The 22,522-nt window shown below is 39.7% G+C and overlaps 2 protein-coding genes and 1 long non-coding RNA gene across 11 annotated transcripts in view; all 3 read left to right on the top strand.

Moving 5' to 3' along the window:
* Positions 1-1,171: 1,171 nt before the first annotated feature.
* LOC101175339 lies at positions 1,172-7,542 on the top strand. Its single transcript, XR_002291694.2, has 2 exons — positions 1,172-1,421; positions 5,827-7,542. It is a non-coding gene; the product is annotated as an uncharacterized LOC101175339 (long non-coding RNA).
* Positions 7,543-8,549: 1,007 nt separating this feature from the next.
* On the top strand, positions 8,550-12,674 carry LOC105355636 (oligodendrocyte-myelin glycoprotein). 2 transcript variants are annotated; one of them, XM_011483662.3, is made up of 2 exons: positions 8,550-8,803; positions 9,371-12,674. In XM_011483662.3, exons 1-2 carry the CDS (start codon positions 8,796-8,798, stop codon positions 10,734-10,736), a joined length of 1,374 nt encoding a protein of 457 aa, XP_011481964.1. In that variant the 5' UTR covers positions 8,550-8,795; the 3' UTR covers positions 10,737-12,674. The 2 variants fall into 2 exon arrangements, with proteins under 2 accessions (XP_011481964.1, XP_020564653.1); XM_020708994.2 differs by having other exon boundaries at positions 9,368-12,674.
* Positions 12,675-22,237: 9,563 nt separating this feature from the next.
* Positions 22,238-22,522, top strand: part of msi2 (musashi RNA binding protein 2) — a 313,108-nt gene continuing 312,823 nt past the window's right edge. For 2 of the 8 annotated variants that reach the window (XM_023962329.1, XM_023962328.1), the window contains exon 1: positions 22,238-22,450. In XM_023962329.1, coding sequence (XP_023818097.1) covers positions 22,389-22,450 — 62 coding nt within the window. In that variant the 5' untranslated portion in view covers positions 22,238-22,388. The remainder of the gene's footprint in view (positions 22,451-22,522) is intronic. The other 6 variants (XM_023962331.1, XM_023962330.1, XM_023962333.1 and 3 more) reach the window with 4 other exon arrangements.

Genomic DNA, 22,522 nt, shown 5'->3' with positions numbered 1-22,522 from the left:
TTTTGTGAGCCATGCAACGAGGAGGAAGGACTACAAGAACACGCATTGAACATAAGGACTACAGCACTGCCAACATGGACAATGGAGAAGAGGAGGAGGCTGGAGCTTCAGGAGCTGGTACAGGTACTGAGGGTGAAGAGCCAACATTACAACATCTCACTAGTATTCTCCAGGCCTTCATGGGACAACAGGAAGCCAGAGAAATGAGACTCCAGGAGGAAGCAAAGCAGCAGGAACACAGGCTAAAAGGCCTGCAGCATCAGTTCCAACTTTTGCAGATGGAGGTCAGTTTAATTATGTTGGTTTGTCTGTTCAGTTGTCCTCTGTTACATTTAAAAACTTGAGTTAACTTTGTTGCTTTGACCTCTTTTAAGGGCCCATTTTTGCCCATCTACACCTTTGTAAAATAAATTAGAAAATTTTTGATAAAACTATTTTGCTGTCCTTGTCTTTTACTGCTCGGTCCACCACATAATTATTATCAATATAATAATAATTCTACTAAAGGAAGCCTGATTTGTATCACGTGAAAGATGAACTGATTCAATCTTGAAATGCTGCCTAAAACAATTTCATTTAAGTAAAAGTGTCAATTTTACAAAACATGTCAGATTGTTGCTACTTTCAATACAATTGAACTTCTCTCTCCAGTCTAAAGAGCAGGAGGTCACACGCTCCAAACTCCAGCATCTTCATTCTGTTTTCCAATAAAGGGATCGTTTTGCAGTGTTTCCCATTTCACCCTCAGTTTATGAGTTTACAGACTGCAGGTGCAGACGAACAGGCTTTAAGTCACTTGGGAAACCAAGTTCACAGTAACGGAAAAACCTTAGAGGAACAAAAACTTATTCTAATTTTCACTTGAAACATCTCAACTTCATCATACTTTCCGACCCTAAAGTAAATCTGCTGGAAAAAAACACTAACAACGGCGTAATGTTATGGTCATAAGTGGTCTTGTGTGGCCCAGTAAAAAAAAAGACATTTACTATCAGCTGCAGAGATCAGTGCCCGGATCTACACACAACTCAGAAAAATGTCAAAGATAATAACTAAAAATCATGATTTCATTCAGATTTCTAGTTCATCCTTCTTTACAGATGCACTATATGGATGCAATGTTCAAAGTTAGAGGTAAATTTAAAAGGAACATGACATCAACAGGACATCAGCTCAAATTCTTAGCGCCTAATATCTGAGGTCTACACGAAAAGTGTCAGCTCTGAACAGAACACCAAAACCACTTCCTTCTCTTTATTTAAACCAGAGGCAGAAGTCAAAAAAAGACCTGCGCGCAAGTGCGTAGAACTGCAGATTTGGTCTCTCATTTCCCATATACACTGGACATTTCCATCCATTTGCTGCATTCACTCTCACGAAAAACCTCTGATTCTTCTTTATCCTCGACTGCCAAAAAAAAGGTAAGTGATGAGCATCTGTTCATGAAAGTTTCAGGTCTGACATATGTGATACATTCGTTGCGCAGCAGGAGAAAATTTAAAATATAATTTTAAGCATCGAAAGTTAATTCTTGGTTTTGCAATTTTGACTTTTTCTTATTGAATCCTCCTAAATTTGACATCACTGATGAAAAACCCATAGTTTTAAATGTGGGGTTAAATCGGGTTAAATCCTTGATTAGTTAGATCAAGATTTAAGCCAGGAAAAATGTTTAAAAAAAGGAATTTATTAGTAAGATGTAAATTTACCTTTAAGTAAATTGATGATACAAAAATGAAGTGTTTCATACCCAGTTTTTAGTCATTCTATCTCGTTTTATTTTTGATATTTTGTAAATGATTGACGTTTGCAGGAGTCCAAATACCTCCGGTTTCCTTTTTAAAAAAAATTATATATTCAAACCCAAGGGCTTCGCTGTGGAACAGTGGTTAGCGCTCTTGCCTCACAGCAAGAAGGCCCCCTGCTCAAGTCCCGGCTGGGGGACCTAAAACAGAACACCAATGGTTGACCTTTTTGTGTGGAGTTTGCATGTTCTCCCCGTGCATGTGTGGGTTTTCTCCGGGGACTCCGGCTTCCTCCCACCATCTAAGAATATGCTTCGTAGGTTCATTGGTTCCTCTAAATTGTCCCTAGGTAAGAATGGGTTTGGGTGTGATTTGTGGCCCTGCGACAGAATGGCAACCTGTCCAGGATGTCCCCTGCCTTCGCCCATGAGTGACTAGGATAGGCACCGGCAGCCCCTTGACCACGAAAGGGAACAAACAGGTTTAGAAGATGAAGGAATTTATTCAAATCCATAATTAAAACTGCTGTTATCAGTTAAAGGCATGCATAAGTGATTACCAAAAAAGTCCAATTTAATTTTTAAAACTTAATAGTTTATAACACAGTCCTTTGTATCCCTAAATTTTTTTTTGCTAGATTGTTCATGTACTGGCACTGTACTAAGCTGATAAAAAAGTTACATTGAAAACCTATCTGAAATTTCAAATTAGATTTAAAGTTATACATGCCTCAGGTTTTTCAGGCTTTGGAAACATTTCTAAAGGCTCAAAGGTTATGGTGTACATTTTTCCAACCACTGAAAAATCATTTATTGACAGAAGGAAATGTATTTAACCCTTGTGCTATCTTAGATGACCCCACCCTTACATTGACGTGTTCTCCCTACCATGACAAAGGTGGATAAAGGTGGAAAGATTTCATGTAATCCATGGACACCAGTGAAGATCACAAATCATTGAAGAAAAAAGGTTCAGAACACTGTCTAGTGGGTCTAGATGACCCAACTCCCAACGTTAAAGTCCCTAGGATAGCACAAGGGTGACGAGAGTTCCTGTTAAAAACATGGTTATCTTGTTTTTGGGGTTTTTTTTTGGTTTGAAGACCTGGCATCTTGATTTTTTCAAACAAACAACTTCTGCTTAAGAACATCTGCAAGGCTTCCTCTGGAAGACATTAAAAAGACCCTCCCCTATAGCCCCCACTCAAAATGCCGCCAAACATACAGTTATATTCAATTCAATTCAATTTTATTTATGTTGCCCAATACTACAGCAATAGTCGCCTCAATGGGCTTCATACCGGTAATTGTATAATAAACATGAAATCATGAAGAACATGAAGTCATAGAATTCAATAAGAATTGGCTAAACTAAACTAAATGGACTAAGCTAAACTGGGCATCCCTACCCCTAGACCCTCACTTCTCAGTAAGGAAAAACTCCTTTAAAAAATGGGATTCGGGGGGGGAAAAAAGAAGAAGAAACCTCGGGGATGTCCACATGTATTCATGTAAGTTTGAACTTCCAGAAAAATATGCCTGCAGTGGGCAAAAAGGTGTGCAAAAATACGACGGAGTATTAGGGCCACCAAAAAAAAAAAAAATTAGAGCCACCAAAAAAAAAAAAAAGTAAAATTACGAGATTTTATCTCGTAATTTTAGGAGATAAAAACTCGTAAAAACTCGTAAATTTACGACTTTTTATCTCATAAATTTACGACTTAAAATCTCATAAATTTACGAGAAAAAAGTCGTAGATTAAGGAAAAAACACCGATGTTGTCCGTTTATCGGAACCTAGCTTGAAGATGAAATATGTGGAGCCTTTTGTGAAGCTTCATTTCCGGATTATTATAGGTTTAAAACAAAGAGATTCTGAAACTTTTGGCGACTCAAAATCAGATTATTTTCCGTGTAGCAGTCTTTCCGGGGTTCAGTGTCAGTAAAGCGGAGTTTAATATGTAAAATAAGGAGCTCAGAGACACGTTTGGGTGTAGACAATCGCTGCAGCCTTTATTCTCCTTTTCATTCACATATCCTGAAGTTCATTTGTCTCATTACGTCATGAACCTGTCATCCCAACACCAATGCGGAAGTAAACAGTGTTACAAACGCCCCCTCCTGCAGATGAAATGTCCCGTTTCAGCATAAAACAATAAAGAGGAATGAAAATAGTGTTTTATATTAGCCTTGGAACGTTGAAAATGCCAAAAAAAAGTGCTCTTCCTTTTGTGTGACGGAAGCGTCACACAGACGTAGAGTCTTGTCTTTGGTGGAGGAAGAAAGGATTCAAGCGAACAGCTGCAGTGACACCGACGACGGCTTCATCGGGCTGCAGAGATCCTGCAAACCAACCATCAATAAATAAAACTTTAATGAATCGTAAATCAAACAAATGACCTTCCAGACATTTGGAACGTTATCAATAAACATTCAGCTCACCTGTTCAACAAAGTTTAGTCGGTCTTCTCTGCGGCTGCACGGCGTTCGCCTGCTGCTCTGCATGCTCACTTCCACTGTAATCTCCTAAAATTACGAGTTTTTTTCTCCTAAATTTACGAGTTTTTATCTCCTAAATTAACGAGTTTTTATCTCCTAAATTTACGAGATAAAATCTCGTAATTTTACTTTTTTTTTTTTTTTTGGTGGCTCTATTTTTTTATTTATTTTTTGGTGGCCCTAATACTCCGTCGTACAAAAAGGATAGGATAGACCTGAAGCACAATTTTGACTGGGAAGGGATGTAGTGGTGCATCAATTAATCCAATCCTCACTCAAGCTTTTCCTCTGAGAATATTTCTGACACCTAGGAATTACTGTCTGACATTAGCATCCAACACTTGTGGTAATTTTTAGCCATCAGGGAACGGTGAAATGTCATGGGAATTGAGTCCAAAGGAAAGAAGTAAGAAGACATACTGATACCATTTCTGTCAACAACAACAAAAATTCTGGCTGGCAGGTCTGACTAAAGCAAAGGAAGAATGTGCTTCAAACCTCCGGATGATATTTTTATAAATGGTTTAAGAATTAAGACTTCAACAGACATCAACAGTTGGGAGAAGCAATGCTAAGCCAACATAGCCAAACAAAGGTTTTGGTCATAAAATGTAAAACAACGAGAACCCCCCAGATGGGGTGGAGGGGATCATTTAGCAGTTAAAATGTAAAACAAGGTGTCTACTTTGAGAGCAAATAGAGAAAGTATACGAAAATCCAAAGGTTTTATGAGTGCCCAGCTATCAGCTCTATCAGCTTTATGCAATAAAATGAAAAATTATTCTAAGCTTACTTGTTTGATAGTTTGCACAAAGTGCATAGCATTTCTTTGGAGTTAAAGTGGAGCGCATGTTCCCACGCACTCTTAATAGACTGCGACATTTATTAGAACCAAATTTAACCAGTAGTTTAAACCTTAGTAGCCGTTTTAAGCCTATTTTTACGGTTTGCTCTATTAATTTATCTTTAAAACTGTTGTTGGATGCTTGATATACATCATTTTGGTAGAACCACAGCTTCTAACAGATAAAACTTTGATTATATTACACAATAATTCCATAATGAACCTAAAAGTGTCCCAAAAACTCTATTCAGAGTGGGAAAATGTGTTATTTGTTTGCTGCAAAAATCACAAAATGTGATCGAACAGGTTTTACGTTTTATAACAAAATATAAAACATAAGACAAAATAAAAGTGTACAAATCCAAAAACAAAGCAAAGACGAGGTCAAAAAAGTCCAAAAACCAGCTCTAAATAACTATGTTTGACGTTCCAAAAATTTAATCCAAGGGGTATCACAAATATGAGTCATAATTCTTGTTTTGATTGTTTTAAACCAACAATTTCAAAACTAAAGACTTTTTGAAAACTTCACATTAAATTTTAAATGAAAACAATGTGAATGGGAGGTTGGTGTCATTCCAGCGTCAATGTAAACGGCTGATGTGATTCACAAACTCACCGGTGAGTTCAAGGACTACTGAGGGTTAAGGTCACATAGTTTTGGGAAAACTTTTAATTACAAAAGTTGAAAATTTGAAGTGTTTCTTTGATGTTTGACCTGTCTCTCCATGTTGTTTCAGACATGAACATGAAAGTCCAGCTGTTTAGTGCAGAAATCCTGTGTGCATCACTGCTCATCCTGTTCGCTGAAATGGTGGCATCATTTGATACCACCTTCCCCCCCTTCAGCACATCTGTCAACCCCCTCCTTTCTACCATAAACTCATCTGATGGAAACATGACGACCCAGAATCAGATTACAATGAATATCCCTGATGTTCAAAGCGAATCATCTGCTGCTGTCAAACCAAGCACTTTATCTTCACCTACAACACCGGCCACCACAACCAACAACTTTTTCCCTTCAGTCCTGAAGAGGGATTGTCTCCAGCTGTTCTTCATCTGCAGTGGATTGATGATGGCCTGCGCAATTTTACTCATTTCCATTTGTATTTTAGCATTTAAGGTGTGTCATTTGAGCAAACAGCTCAAGACTCTGAGAGTTAACCGTGAGCTGATGGAGGAATCTGGCTGCTTGGTGAATCTGACTGAAACCAAGCTACTGTCCAACACAAGTCAAGAAAAACTGGAGCTGAGCAATGGTACCACTGTGGAGGAGGAAGGGATCACCAATAAGGAGGATGGTGAACCCACAGTCTCTGAAAACCCCGACAAGGCGTCTCTGCCCAGCTCTACAGAAAGTGCTTCTTTAAAGCCACAGGGTGAAGCGACCTCCTCAGAGCTCCCATTGGCTGCTGCACCCGAGCCTTCTGGAGGAGCAGAGCAACCCGAAAAGGCTTCTGAGTGAAACCAACGTTTCAGCTACTCCAGTTCCAGATCGCTTACTGTAAAGATGCTTTAGCAGCAGCTTTTCTTGAAACCCAAGCAAGTTTTTAGGGGTGTAACGATTCATTTTAATAACAATTTGTTTCATATAAGAATTTGTTGTTTGTTTATGCGATTCATGGCAGATATTGGTGCATTTAAAACGATCCGATTCACTGACCCTTGATCGGTCCAGGACATCTTTAGCCAAAATCTTCATCCAGTGTGACTCAGAGATACATACCTGATACTGAACAGTGCAGGTGAAGTTTTCCAGATTCCTTGTATTTCACGCAAGATAATCAAGTGTACAATAAGTACGTGTACAAACAAACAAGAATTAATGACCACATTAACACATGGGACGGTAGTAATAGTTTGGTCATTTTTTGCTGCCATCACACTGTGTTGTCTAGCTGTCCGCTGTGATGCATTTGGTCGTTTTACACTATAGTAAATAAAACATACAATACCTCAATTTAAATGGTATTTTCCAAGACATATATAATGATTTCTTTTAATTTTGAAACAATTTTTAATGTTATAAGTTGATTTGATTCAATTAACAACTTGCCTCAGATGAAATGGAATGATTGTAGGATTTTAAATATATTCATTGATTACGTTGATTAATTGTTACACCCCTACAAGTTTTAGCTGTGATAAAAATGTGTTTCTGATGTGCCTAATTTGATATGACTTCTGTAACCACTGTAGTTTAAACCAAGCTTATAATTCTCTGGTGTTCAACAAAGATGCTGCAGCAACTGGTGATGCATTCAAGCTGAGAACCATTATTTACTGTGTGGTTTGCAGCAGCATTTGTATGTGTTTGTGAGGGAAACTGGAGACTTACTTGATTAGCAGGCATGAATGCACCTCACCCAGGCAGTACTACCAAACTCCCAAAGAACGCTTTGTGTCCTCGGCTTCACAAAACCAAAATAAAAAAAAGCTTTTTCAAAGTAAAAGATCGCTTCCGTATTCGTTTTCAAATGCTTGTCCAACTTTATACCTGTTACTTTGTGATGGATGTGCAGCTTCCATTGAAGAGCCTAAGTGGTGCTCTCACTGAAAAACAACATGTGCTGAATGTCCAGCTTGAATAGTGAATCAGAGGGGGGGTGAAAACACGCTGACGTGGGCTGACTGTGCAAGCACCGGAATCAGATAAACCCGAGATCATGACATATTTGAAGGATTCCCTATAAGCACCCTAGAAGATCTGGATGACATAAATAACAGAAAGCTTTAAGTATAAAATGTGCGGCGACGCCACTGACAGCAGGTGAAGCTGAGGATCACTAAGAGGATACAAGAGTTTCAATCCCATCTGAGATTTGAAGTACAAGAAAAGAAGGTACAGAGAAAATGTGAAGCAGATTGCAAAAAAGAGCCTTTTTTTTTTTTACTGAGCAAAAACAAGAGCCCATAAGAACCCTCTTGGCTGCTGTGGCAGCATTAAACAGGAAATGCATGCTTAAGGTTTGAGTGGTCATTATTTATAAGCTCATGCACCCGTGAGCTGGAGTGTAACTGTGCGGTATGAGTGCAGCAATGCAGCACAGAATGGAGAGTTGGCTGTATTGCAGATGACAGGTGGGATGCTGCAGAGATGGAGAGAGGTCTTCCAAATAAATCTTGGACGCTTTTATGCATTAGCCACTATATTTTCTGAGGTAAAAAAAAAAAGCAATTACACTTTGCTAATCACTTTGGGAGTGAACACTAAACAGAAGGTTGATGGATCTTAGATGAAGACTCATTTGCGACACAAACCGCCGGTTAGTCCGAACAATGGACATCCCTTTAAATTGTAAAGGTAAATCCTGAAAGCTGTCTCATTTCAATGAGTTACCCTTGCTGAGATCAGGTCTGCAGAGATCCCTTCCTTATATGCTCCATTTTCCCCCTTGCTGGTAGTCCCCCCCCCCCCCCCCCCGTAAACACACCCCCTCCCTTCCCATTTGCACTGCACACAGTAAATCTGGACCCTGCAGTGCTCATAGGAGGCAAACCCCCAGCCTTCAATGACGACGATAGGACTAAACTTCCAGCTGCTTGGGGTGGCCGGACAAGTGAGCGGGGGTCAGCTTGAAAGGTAGATGGTGGGAAAATTCTAAAAATCCTGCTTTAGCAGCTGGTCCGAAGCGAGGAGACAAGAAGGAAAAAGGTGCCGGAGAACAAAAAAAAAGGAGCAGAGAGAAGTGACTGGAATGATAAAATGAGAAGGTTAGTTATTTAAAGACTCTTTTATTTTTAAGAAGCACATGCAGCCACACCCCAGATTGCAAACCTTGCATTTTGTACTGTTCGGAGATGCTGCTTGTGCCTTTGCCTGCCTTTGGAGCAGCTGAGTTCTGCATGAGTTCTCTGTGGAGTCATTAATAAAACCCTATTGAGCTAGTTTTCCCCCCTCTGAGAGCATGGGACTGACAGCCACTGATGACTGAACACAAACTGATGCCAGGGAAAATGACTGCAGGGATTTCTCTTCCTTGCTGATGAAGGATAGCATGTTATAGAGTAGAAATGATCACATTCATTTGAGATTGAATGATACAGAAAGTGGCAAATTTTAATGATCGTGCTGTAGGGCATAGAAAAATAGCTCTACTGTTGTGTTTTGTGTAAATTAGCAAACAATGAGATGCAGGAAACACAAAGTTATCTATGCGTACGTTTTTTTGAAAAATGATTGAACCCATTTTCTACAAATTTATTCTAGGCATTACTTTTGGTGTCTTCTTTTGAAATAAAGACTAATATTCTTACTTTCCTGTCATGTTGTCTTAGCAGATATGGGTTGCTGAAGCTTTTTATAAATGAGGCCCTACTGGAACTTGTGCTTTTGTCTTGTCTGCTGTTTGGGAGCCTGGCTGTTTGCCCCTCCGACTGCTCCTGCAGCCGCAGCCACCGAGAGGTAGACTGCTCCTGGAAGGGTCTCAGACAGCTGCCTGATGGCCTGCAGTACAACATTCGCTCCCTCGTCCTGTCCCACAACAGATTTCATAGCCTGGATGGGAAGCTCCAGCAGTACACCCATCTCCGCTCACTCGATTTGTCTCACAACAGGCTGAGCCGCCTGCCAAAGACCTTACCTCGCTCCCTCTGGCAGCTCTCAGCTTCGTTCAACCATATCAAGTTGCTGGACAAGAATGATACCGTGTACCACTGGAATCTGCAAACACTTGACCTCTCCAACAACAAGCTGGAGAGGGCCATCTTCATCAACAACACACTCATCAATCTGCTCACACTGAACCTCAGCCACAACCACTTTTGGACGTTGCCAACGAACTTACCACACCACCTTGAGACCATCGACCTGTCCCACAATCTACTGGTCAAGGTTCTGCCGGGATCTCTGGACCGGCTCCCGAGGCTGACTCACTTCTACCTGCATGCTAACCGCTTTTCCTCGCTGCCCTCTGGAGTTTTGGACAACATGGTGTCGCTGAGGATCATTACTCTGAGCAGCAACCCTTGGGCCTGCCACCTGAATGAGGACATGGCCTATCTGCTGTCCTGGGCTCAGCAGACCTCTGTGCTTGTGCTTGGCTGCCCCTGCCACACCCAGCCTGTCTGTGGAGGACTTCGCCCCAGCAGGTCTGGAGGATGGCACTTCGCCTCCTACACCTCTCCTCCTCTGGCTGCTAAAACCCCAGATCTGAGCTCTGTCCCCCCCGAAGCAAGAGTGACCTGGTGGTGGCAGTTGTTGGCTCAGCTAAGCACGCCTCACACCCCTAAAGACACCTCCAACCTTCCTCCAAGCTCTACTTTCACCACAGACACTCATCTGGCAATTAATCACCTTCCCGCCACTGCCAGCCCTGCGAACATAGATCACCTCCTTTCTGGCAAAAAGGAAACTTCTCCATCTTACTCCCTCCACACAACAGACTCGCTCTATTTCTCTGACAAAAGTCTCATTACTGAAAAATCAAAGGAGAATGAGATGGCCACGGATCGATTCTTTACAACAGAGATCCCCTCCGTCCAGACCAAGAAAACAACCACTCTTCGCACCAGGAGTGTGAGGAGGCAGAATCAGTCGAGACCCGGAGGCAGCAGCAGCGGTTGCGCTGCGTCCGCTTCCTCCTCCATGCTGCTGTTCCTTCACAACATGGGGCTTCTGTCTGTCTTCGCCTTCAGAGTCCTTTGAAAGCCAAACGAAAAACATCCGAGAAATGAAAGCACAAAAAAGGAAAACCCACAAAAGAGCACTGACACTTGAACAACTGTTGTTTCTTGAAAAAGCTTGGATAGGAGGGTAAACCAGGAGTTTATAAACTGTTTGATACTTTCAATTGTGTTGATTCTGGTACCTTTTTTGATAACAGTCTGTAAATAATGTAAAAGATTCCATAAACACAGATGTACTTAAGATTATTTTACAAAAAACAAACAAACATGCTTTTTGGTAAATTGAGAACTTACTGTATTTTCCGCACTATAGGGCACCTGATTATGTACCACAATTAATTGACTTTTTTCAAACTTACATCATTTAAGGTGGACCAAACCACAAGGTGCATTAGGCTAGATGAAAGAGTCAGAGATAAGTCCACCAGTCAGTCAGACTTTATCAACTACGTTTACACTAAATCTGGAACGTGTTTGTAACACGCTACACGTTGGCTGCATTAGCATATACACAATACCTGTAACTCCCAACTTGTTTTTTTTTTAAACTGATTGATAGCCTATTGCTAAAACAAACATTAATGTGAATATACAAACACCTAATTTTGTTGGTAACATTTAAAAACAAACCATCCGACGCTGCCATGTGTTAGCCGCATTTACATATTTACCATACAAACTTGTTTGAGACACAATAAAAAAACAAAACTACCATTAAAACAAACATTTCTGTGACTACAATAACTCCCAACTCTGTAGGCAAGACGTGAAAAAACCACAGTCCAACATTGTTTCAGTGGATTCACATTAACTCCCAACCAAACATCTTGACAGAGTGTTGTTTACCCCTCAAAATCCCTTAACCCTTGTGCTGTCCTATGACCCCACCCTTACATTGACGTGTTCTCCCTACCATGACAAAGGTGGAAAAAGGTGGAAAGATTTCATGTAATCCATGGACACCAGCGAAGATCACAAATCACTGAAGATAAAAGGTTTGGCGCACTGTATTGTGGGGTCTAGATGACCCAACTCCCAATGGTAAAGTGCCTAGGATAGCACAAGGGTATCAGTAAGCACAATGTATCCATAAGCTGCTCTGGATTATAAGGCACACTGTTGTTGTTGTTTTTTTAAATTAAGGTTGTTAGGTGCTCATTATAGTGCGGAAAAAACAGTGAGTGTTGGTCTGTTGAGACAGACCTGGCTTCTATTTTTTGTCATTAGGGTGTAAATTCTTCGTGCTGCTTGCAGTTTCACTTACTCTATCATGGAGTGGTGAAATCCTTCTCATCTCTACTTCCTTCTGAGATGCTCTTTTTTGCCTACATGCAATACAGGGTGGAAACTTTCATCATTTATTATTAAGAAAAGCATAGGAAAATCTCATCTTTTTTTAACTTCTGCTTCAAAACTGGGCTTTGAATGTCACTGGCTGGACAAAATCAAGAAATTGTAATGAATGCAGCTAAGCACATGATGGCACTGTGCATTCAGCTAAGAGTTTGTTATGTAAGACGATGCTTGGTGTTCACCTACAGCTAAATGCTTTGGGGCAAGGTGCATTTATTTTTACACTTTTGCTACAGAAAACATTGTGTGACTTAAAAAAAATCGGGGGGAAAATTCCCTTTAACAGATTTTTTTAACGGTTTGATTTTACAGGAAACAGCACAGACTCAGTGGAGTAGAGGGCAGACAAACAGACTGTGTTGTATCCCTAAATCTAACAAGTAGTGCTTCTGCATTTTGATCACATCTCAGACTTAAGTGTCCTTCATGATTCAGCAACGCTTGTGAAACTGATCTGCATGGTGACTGGCATCAGAGGAATGCTAACTGGCTGGAAATTTGCTGCAGAAAATTGAAGCACAGCAATTTGGGGGCTTTTTGTAAGCAAAATGTCAAGATATTTAAACTGTGATTCAATAAAGAGCATTGTTTCCCTGGCCTGCAAGTTTTTCTGCATTTTAGTCAAGTTGTGTCTTAAAGAAGGCCAGAAAATGCATACATTTTAAAAAGACGAAACATAGGGCTGGATTATAATCTTTTACTTTAAAGACAAAAAGTGCCCCACCTTGTTCTAATTTGGGTTAACATGTTTTCAGATGGGTTTGACTTTTCAAAGACACCCATTAAGGGTCAAAGTCTTAGTCAAAGTGGTGGAGATTCAAAGAAAAGTGAGAATGGAGCCACATGTGAACCAAACTTTCATGATAGATCTAGTTTTATTGTAAAAACATTTTAGAAATGAATGTTGAAAACTTTTATGAACTTTTTAGCTAATTTAAACATAAAACCACAAAAGAATTCTAGCCTAACCGCTGTCAGTTTGACTGTTTTTTTTTAAATGGATGATGTGTGCAGGAAGTGTAACAAATACAGACGATTTTTTACAGGGGATCATACCTGTAAAAACTAAAAAGAGTCTCATGATAAATACTGCAACAACAAACTGAGTGCCACTGAAAGAAAAAAAATCAGTATAAACATTCCTCGTATAAAACCTTTTTTGGACACAATTAAAACGAAAAAATCTGATAAATATCAAATTTTCACAAAGAAAAACTAATTTTAAATTTTATTTAGAAGAGAACAAATTTATGAATGTATCTATTCACAACTCATAAATATACAGATAAAGATAAAAACTGTGTGGAAAACATTTTAACAGAAAAATTGTACCATTCCGTAGTAGTGGTTTACCTCACAGAGAGAAAGCCCAGGTTCAAACCCCAGCTGGCTCCTTTCTGTGTGGAGTTTGCGTGCTCCCTGTGGATGCACCAGTTTCCTCCAGGCACTCCAGCTTCCTCTCACAGTCCAAAAACATCCTTCTTCGGACTCTAAATTGTCTCTCAGGTGTGAGTGTGTGTCTCTGTGTGGCCCTGCATTGAAATGGTAAACTGTGGAAGGGTTCACCCTGCCTTCACCTGACAGTAGCTGGCACCGTCCTGTATTCTCATGACCCTGACCTGGAATAAACAGGTTTAGGAGATGAATGTATGAAGCTGTAAGACAGGAACAAAAAAAAGGATTAGGCTGTTTTTAGCCAATTACAAAAACAAATGTATACCTGCAGGGCAGCAGTAGTTCATAAGTAAGTCGCCCCTGAGTTGTGGGCGGGATTGTTGGCATGCCCACCTTCCCCCTTTCCCATCATCCATCTGTTTACACGCTCTCACACTAGCTTAGAGCTCCTCACAACCCCAACCTAACATTACAGGTTCGACAAAAATGGCGAGCAATGTTGGAGCTATCCAGCCGTCCAGTTTTGATCCAGATGCCATATTGAATGAGAAAAAACAAAGATGTTCGTGGATTTAGTCATCCACAAGTGGATGCATCAGAATGAAGCAGAGCAGGGTGCTTGAGGCCCGCCAACTGTAGCTTGTAACTTCTACAAGCTTTATTAAACAGCTGTTTTGTCTGATCCTGATTTATAAAGATTTGAATAAAGAAATACTCAACAATGCAATATCAAAACTTAACTTTCTTAGTTTATTTTTCCTATGTGGAAATCAACTGTCAACAGTTTGGGGCCCTATAGATTTTAATTGATAGCAAGGCAGATGTTTGTTCCAGCATGAAATATACCTAAATGTCACCTAAAACCTAAAACTGATAGCTTTATTCAGCTCGTCATCCGAAAACATTGCAGATGAGGGTATTTTGACAATAAGGATCCAGAGCATGCTGCACTGCAACTACAAGTTTATCTTTTCTCATCCTTTCCACAGCAGAACTTTAAAACATCGCTTCCAAGTAGTTGATGTGCCAGTGAGCCGGCCTGCAAGCCAATTATTTTCTCTGTAGACAGCACAAAGTGATGTCAGATTCCTCTTCTGGCTTCTCCTAATAACTGACAAGGTATAGAGGGCGAGCATCATTTACTGCTGCCATGCCTCCTCCCTTCATCTCAGCCCTCCAGCTTGTTTTGAGTGAGTTTCCCTCCTGCTTCCAGCCACATTCAATAAGATTCACCCTTTGTGTTCTTCTTTGCACTGCCATCTTGTGTTCTTGTAATTCAGCTTTGTTTCCCTTAAGAAAACCTTACTAAAGTTCTTAACATTAGCATAACCCGCTGTTGTAAATGCAGGTTTGTTTTTTTTAAATCATTCATGTATCTTTATTCAAAGGCCATTTTCCAACTTGAAGAGATGATTTTCTATCTTTCTTTAAGTGAAAGATCTTCGGTTTAGTTGGGGTTTTACCTGGAGCAGAAATCAGTGTTTGTTTGGAAAATCAATCAAAAAATCACTTTTGCACAAAACCACAATTACAAGATAGAATCAATTCACATAATTATTGGAGCAATGAAATAAAAAAAAATGGATTGATCAAATTTAATCAAAAAGAGTGTTCACTAAGTCAAAATATTTGCTGGTAGTAGAAAGACTTTATAAAGTTATTTAAAGAAAAAAGAAATGTCGTTATTTGTCCGCATTTTAATTTCTTTTGTACTTTCTACATGATAACTCCCTCTTGAGAGCACTTTCTTGTCCTCCATACACGCCGTACTGCAGATAAAACACCTTCTAACATACGACCTCATTTCAAAAGAAAATGAACACATAAAAGTTTAAAGATTCACAACAGAGCTCTCCCGAAGGAAAAGGTGAGCCTGGTTTTTATAAAACATTTTAACAGGATTTATAATTTAAATACACAAACTTTTTTTAGCTACCAACTTCAAATGAAAGGCACACTTACTCAAAATGAACTCTGACACTGATTGCTCATACTTTAAGTGCCCTCTTGTGGTGATAGAGGGCATACCAACAAAGCTCCACGTTCTAAGATGTTATAAAATAAACTGAAATTAAAACCACTTTTGGAAACTTCTATCCTAAATTTAAAGGGAATCATTAATTAATTATACATTTATTTTGCCCTGTTTACTAAACAAAATAGATACGTATATTTTCTGACTTCCAAATGATGCTGTAGAAAGTTGGGGCACCATAGTGAATGTGAGCCTCTCTCACTCAAAATGAAAAGAAAGCAATGTTTTGACAGTTACCTCGGATAACCAGCAGCCTCTTGTAACCCTTACTATCGCAGAGCAGCGCATAAAACAGTGCAACAAGGTTGCTGCAGCCCATTCCTGCCCAAAACCACTAGCGCCAGTTTCAATCCCCGTAGTGCCTGGGTCACATTATCAATGGTAGCCCAGAATTAGGCTGGTACCCAAACAAAGGACACTCAAATGCACCAGATAAAGTTTATCTGATCAACCTAATCTGTATTGACAGCCCTGGTCTATATGCCAAAGCTCAATATCTCTTTGAGCGTGCAGTTTTCCATTCTAACATGTTTTCTATTGCGGCTACTGATCAGCCAAAACCTAAAACGTGTAGGAATTGGATCGGATCGGATTGGGAGGGTGGGTAGGTGGGGGGATAACAAGCCCTACTCCAGCAGCTGGAAAGACTGATGAGACAGGCAAAATTTAAGCCTGCAGCATAGCGGGGGGAGGCTGAGGATGTGGTATCTCCTGCTCTCATCTCAGAGGCACAGACAAGGCAAGGTCAGTGTTAAGGTCAGTGGTTGCAGAGCGGGAAGTGTTTGGCGATCGGGAGAATATGTGTAGTGGCAGCCAGTTAGCGAAAAGGAGAGTAAAAATGAAACGAGGAGGATGGTCTGGTTAAAAACAAAGACAAGCAACAACACCATGAGAGCCACTTAACTGTGTGGCCAGATGAGCTCACATTCAGTTTGAAAGGATGTGTGAAGTGGGGCAGTCATATAAGCTAAAAAAAAACTAAAAATAGCTGTCTTTTGTGATCAAATAATTAAACTATTTATTGGAAAAAATAAACAAACCAAAGCAAAACTTCTCTAAATGATGCGGTTTGATATTAAGCTGTGGATTTGGAAAAAAAAACGAAGTAGGACTATTTTTATTTCTCTGCGAGGACAAACCTCTCCAAAAGGCCAAAATGCACATGTTCCCTCTGCACAGGTGATAGGACGGCTCCTCGCTGGGCTTTAAAACCCTTCATCATCATCTGTAACACAGAGCTCTCTCTGCAGTCATACAAACAGCAGCCAGAACATTCCAGGGAGCTACAGGGGCACGAGCTTATCTCCCAGCCCAGTGGAGCAGGTAAATGATGTCGTCATCATCCACTTGTGTTGGAGCCTGATAGGGCCAAAAGAGCCCTGCGTGCAAGAACGGGCCACTGAGGTCAGAAATGCAGATTTTCGGCTTTGAAGGAAGAAATTATGTAGTTTGTTGAGAAATTTTCTGCCAGACCTTTTGTTCTTTCATTCTTCAAAAGCTTTGGAGTTTTCTTTTGTAAAACTCAGGGGGACATTATGTGATCCTTTGGGGCAGCATGGGCTAATTGTGATATGTTAAGGTGCTTTTGAGCACTTTATATCAATGAAAACTGTAATTTTAGGAGTCTGCAGGCATAATTAGCAGGGGCTGAGGAGCTTTTAGGATGGATATTTCAAAGACAAAATTGGGCTTCCTTTTTCTCATAAGTAATGGGTAATAATGTGAGAGTAGATATCAATGTGGTCCATCTACCTGCGATGCTCATGCGTTGCCTCCAGCACAGTTTAATTAACTTGTACTGTATGGGGTTACAGAAAGGGAGGGTGGGTAGATCACTCATGAAAAAAAAAGCATCCTACCCACTGATCTTACTTCAGACTGTTCCCCTGTGTGGTCACAACAATGACACACAATTCATGCAATCCCCACAAATCATGATGAGTTGACAGGGTTTAAACACAATCACCTTTGAGGAAAATCAATGAGGGAAACAGAAATGTTATTTGTTACATTCATCATTGCTTGATCCCAGCTGGCCAAAAGAGACTTCAGCAAAAATGTTAAATGATCCCAGGCGAGATGGAACAGCAGGAAGTCTGTAGTTTGAGGGGCATCTAATTCCTGAAATAGTGCTGTCAATTATGCATGCTTCAGTGTGGCTCTTTCCCTGCAGCTCGAGAGGTGCTTTAGCTCAGCAGAGACGGTGCCGAAAAGGCAAGGACACTAGAGGGAGACAATTTGTTCACATCTGCAGTTGTCTCCGCAGCTTTCCTCGAGCTTCGCTGTAATAGGCTCTCCTGAGGAAAAAGCCGAGATCTCTCAATCCGCAGCGATCAATATGAAATCATTTACAAAATCCGGGGCATCCTTTCAATAACATCATAAAACTGGCCAAATAGGCAAATAGAAATGGTGAGAGGGTGCTTATGCTGAGCTCTCTTAAAGCAGAAGATTTGTTTGGATATAAGAGCACAGCGAGAACATGTGGTGAGCTTCTGTTGTGTTTGTGCAAAATCCCCCCAAGAGTTCAGGTTTCACTTTAAGACGAGCATCATCTGCCACCAAATGGGTTTTTGCATCCTCCCTAAATCAAAAAATGCTCATTTTATTTAACAGCTCCTCTTTGCAGGAAAAACAACAACAAAAGAAAAAAAAACTCCAAGGTCAAGAAAAGATTATGAGGGTGATTACTGCAACAGGAAACAGGATACCTCCTCTCAAAACAGCGTCTTGCAATGCCATCACTGAGGCTTCTATCTTTCCTTTTCTTCTTCACAACCTTTCACATGCACTTCTTTTTCCCTAAATCCTTCACTCTTTGTGGAGCATGTTGAACTTACTCTTCATCTGCCAACAGCCTCAGTTTGGTTGCACTAATGCAACAAATTATAATTAAAATTCCAAAAATAAACGTTCCTGAATTATTTGTTCCCCACTTGATCAAAAATATCAAGTGTCAAGGCTGTAATAGTGGTGGAACTGTGAAGTCACATCACTTTCAAGGTACACTCGTCTCTGCTCTGTTTTTATTTAAATGCTCAATTGGTGCAACAAGCTCAGCTGTCAAAATTCTCCAACCAACTTTTTCTGAGCTCAGCCTGTTTCCCAATGTTTATCTTCCTTGGTTAAGAGGGTGGCAAGTGTTGGGATGGGGTGTTGGGGTGTGTGTGAGTCACAGTAAAGAGGAAGGTTTTTTTTTTTAATGTGCTTGTTTTTATATTATTTATTTTGGTGGACAGCACTTTGTGTTCTGTAAAGTATGAAAAGTGCTTTACAAATAAAGATTGATTTGATTTGAAAATCAAATCACTTAAACAGAAATAAGCATTTTGGGCTCTATGGCCAGATATAGGCAGGGGCGGGGGGGGGGGGGCCCCCCCCCCCCCCCCCCTTTAATGCAGTGACACCCCTGAAAAGCAAACAAAAAAATCCACAACTAACTTAAGAAATACAAATTACAAAACAAAACACAAAAAGACAACACAAAAATGACAAAATAATACCAAATAATGAAAAACAACAGAAAATGGAAGAAAAAACTTAAGGATGGACTGACAGACAGATGGACAAATAGACAGACAAACATAAAAAGAAAAAAAGATCATTGCAGCCTGAACAAGGGACAAAGCAGTGTCATGGTTAAGCCTGTCCCAAGCCTGGCAAATGCAGAAGGTAGAGTCACCTAAAGCAACATAAAACATAGAATATATTTCACACAGATCAAAGGAGAAGACAGATACATGAACAGATGAAATGGAATGATAATAGGATGGTTTTCTGAGCATTTTAAGGGCTTGAAGGGATGTGACACCCCAAACTCTCAGCACACTCAGACTTGCCCCCTGATATTCTAACTGCACCCCATAGAAGGGCTGTCTGTATCTGGGCCTGTAGGGCACTGTCATCAGGCTGTGCGAGCTGTTGAAAACACAAGGAAAGCACAGCTTTGTTTGAAAATCTATGCATGTTTCCACTTTATTTGGAGTTAAAAATACAGAACAGGACAGGCTATCCCAGAAAATGTGGAGTGATTTGAGTGGAAACGTGATACGCCCATCGACTGTAGCAGTCTGAGAATTCAAACAGAATAAGGCACGTCGAAAGTTGTCTTAATTCCAACTCTGCCTCTCAACCCTTGATACAATAATGTAAAAACTTACACCAGCTGTTCTTCTTCTATCACATTTTACTATCTCTTCATGGTTTAACAGCAGCTCTGAGAAGTCCAAATAATCCAGGCTTCCTGCACGGCACATGCAGCCACTGCTTGTGTTTTAACCTTAAAACGGGGGGTTGTACTTGGTGGGTTAAATCCACACCTTGCAAAGGATTTCAAAGCTGTTTCTTCTGCCTGTTCTAGAACAGCTTGTATCTTTGTCACTGCAGCTGGATGAATGCATACAGTCTTGCTTTTGTACTTTAGGCTTTTGCAGTCGGACGCCTTCTCCTGTCTGACATAAATGATGAGAAAATGGCACGAGTAACAGTGCAATAAAAATAATAAGTATTAGTCTCCCACTCACACATGTTACATTTCCATTTTCTTTGACTTGCTCGGAATTAGCCACTATTTCCCGCTGCACCTTTGTTCCAGATCTACAGAGAGTTTGTACCTTTGTATATAGGTGCTAAACTGACAAAAGTGTTGCTGTTTGGGTTTTTATCTCAGTCATTGTTTCAAAAACAGACTGGCTGGCCAGATAAAGAACATCCCCCTGGAGCCCTCAACAGTCGGTGAAGACAGGCCTAAAAAAAAAAAAGAAATGTCCCAATTCGTGAATAATAATAGAATCACAAGCAGCATTTTAAATAACAGACTTCTGGTGTTTCCTCTGCTGCTACAAAGTCTGACCTTTTGACATTTCTGATGCCTTACGTCAAATTTGAGAACCACTTTTTCCTTTTTATTTCCGTTACACAGTTTAAAAATGAATGCAAATGATAAAATCCCCCACCCTAAACGTCCTGCATGTTCATTTATTCTTAATATCTTAGCCAGCTTCTTCCTCATCAAGGTTATTAAAGGGTAAAGCCAGTTTATCTCCACATGTATTGTTCAGAGGCCAGGCCTGACAGCTCATTATAGGTACTCTAGATGACAAGATCCATAATTACACTACTATATGTAAGGTTACCACACTTTATTGATCCCCACAGGCTGGTTTTTATTCTTCTTTGGCTGGCTATCATAATGATTAGTCAAGGGTGAGACCTCCAGGTCAGCTAAAAATATTCAGTAACTATTTCAAGCACTGACAAACTTGTGATGACTTTTTAATAAAATAAAAATAAATGTTGAAAATTCCTGGTGCAGAATGTTTTTTCCTGCAGGTATGTTTTACTGTTAAATCATACAAAATGTCGTCACATACCACCGGATGTTAGTTACAGCTGTGTACTGGGCTGATTATAACTACAGTATAAGTAACTGCTGTGGCTGCACTATTTTAAGAGGTAAACAAATGCTGTACTCAAGAGGAAGTGGTGTTAGAACAAAATACATTTTTGACTTATGTAAAAGTCAAACGTTTTCTTTCTAGGTACAGAAAAAAGTAGCTAAATACGCCAGTATTTTAAAAACATTTACTTTGATTTTTGCTTGAAATGTATTTCTTTGGATAAAGAAAGTTTGCAAAAGTATTTTTTTTATGAAAAAACATGACATACTTGTTTATAGACTTTCTGGGACCAATTTAATGATGCTGTGAAAAAAAAAATTCAAGAAACAAACCAAAACTTAAGTATTTTAAAGTAATCAAGTAAAAGTATAACGCATCTTTCTAAATATTTACACAAGGTAAAATAAAAAAAGTAAATAAATATTCCAGTATTTTGAAAAAAGTTTCCTTTGAGTTTTGCTTAAAATGTATTTATTTGGTTAAAAAATTTACAAATGTACAGTTTTTCTTTAAAAAAGTCACTTATTTGTTCATAGTGTTTCTATGACTCAACGGACGATTTTGTGAAGAAAAAAAGATAGCATACAAACCAAAACATAAGTGTTGCAAAGTAAAATCCGACCTCAGTAAAAGTTAAAATTTTTTCTTAAATACTTACGTAAGTTATAGTAAAAGTAACTAAATATAGAATTATTTTAAAAATGTTTTTTTTCGAATTTTTATACTTGAAAGTTATTCATTGGAATAAAAAAAGGAAAGTTTTGATTTAAAAAAGGCACATTTTTGTTTATTGTCTTTCTTGGACAATAAATTGAAGAAAAAAAGTATTTCAATGTGAAATCAAACTGAAGTCAAAGTAAAAAGTAAGGTAAAAGGGTATCACTTTGAATTACTTGAAAATAGATCCTCTGACAGTAAAACAGTGCTTTGATATTGTTGCTCCCCTCATAAAATTGATAGTAATTATCATACAATTACATACAAGATACCTGTAGTACATTATATTTTCATTTTAATGAAAGTCTACTTGTTTTTCAAGAACCTCCTCCGGAGCATAACAGTGGAGATGATTTAATTAGAAAAAGATCAAAAATAAAAATAGAATAAAAAGGATTGTCTGACTTTTCCCCCACTTCTTTCTGAATTCTGGGCTGTAGACATTTCTCCTGCGTCCGCCTGGTTTGGAGGAGCAACGTGCGCCCCTCTCGCGCCTTATTGCTTAATTAAATGACAAATCGGAGGAATCGGTTCGCAGGTTGCCCGAATTGACGTCAATCGGATTGGTTAGGTGACAGAGCCAGGCTCCGCCCCCCTGTGAGCCAAGGTAGAGAGGGAGGAGGAGGGAGCGAGGGGGCTGAGCTGATCCCACGTGTGACGCTTTCATTCCCGGCTCAGTAATATTCTCATAGCGGGGCTTTGCATATCGCCTGCCCTATCTGTGTATGTCTGTCACTGTTACTGTAGTCCCAGCCGATAGTTTGGACTAGATATGGAAGGAGACGGGAGTCAAGCCACATCCGGAAGCCTAAATGATTCACAACATGACCCGGGGTAAGAATTTTCTAAATTTAAACCGTCTTTTTTTTCATGTTACAACATCTTGGAGAGGACTTCTTCGCCTGC

This window comes from Oryzias latipes, chromosome 14 (genome assembly GCF_002234675.1).
Source record: "Oryzias latipes chromosome 14, ASM223467v1".
Classification (NCBI taxonomy): Eukaryota; Metazoa; Chordata; class Actinopteri; order Beloniformes; family Adrianichthyidae; genus Oryzias; species Oryzias latipes.
This window is presented reverse-complemented; position numbering and strand designations above follow the sequence as displayed.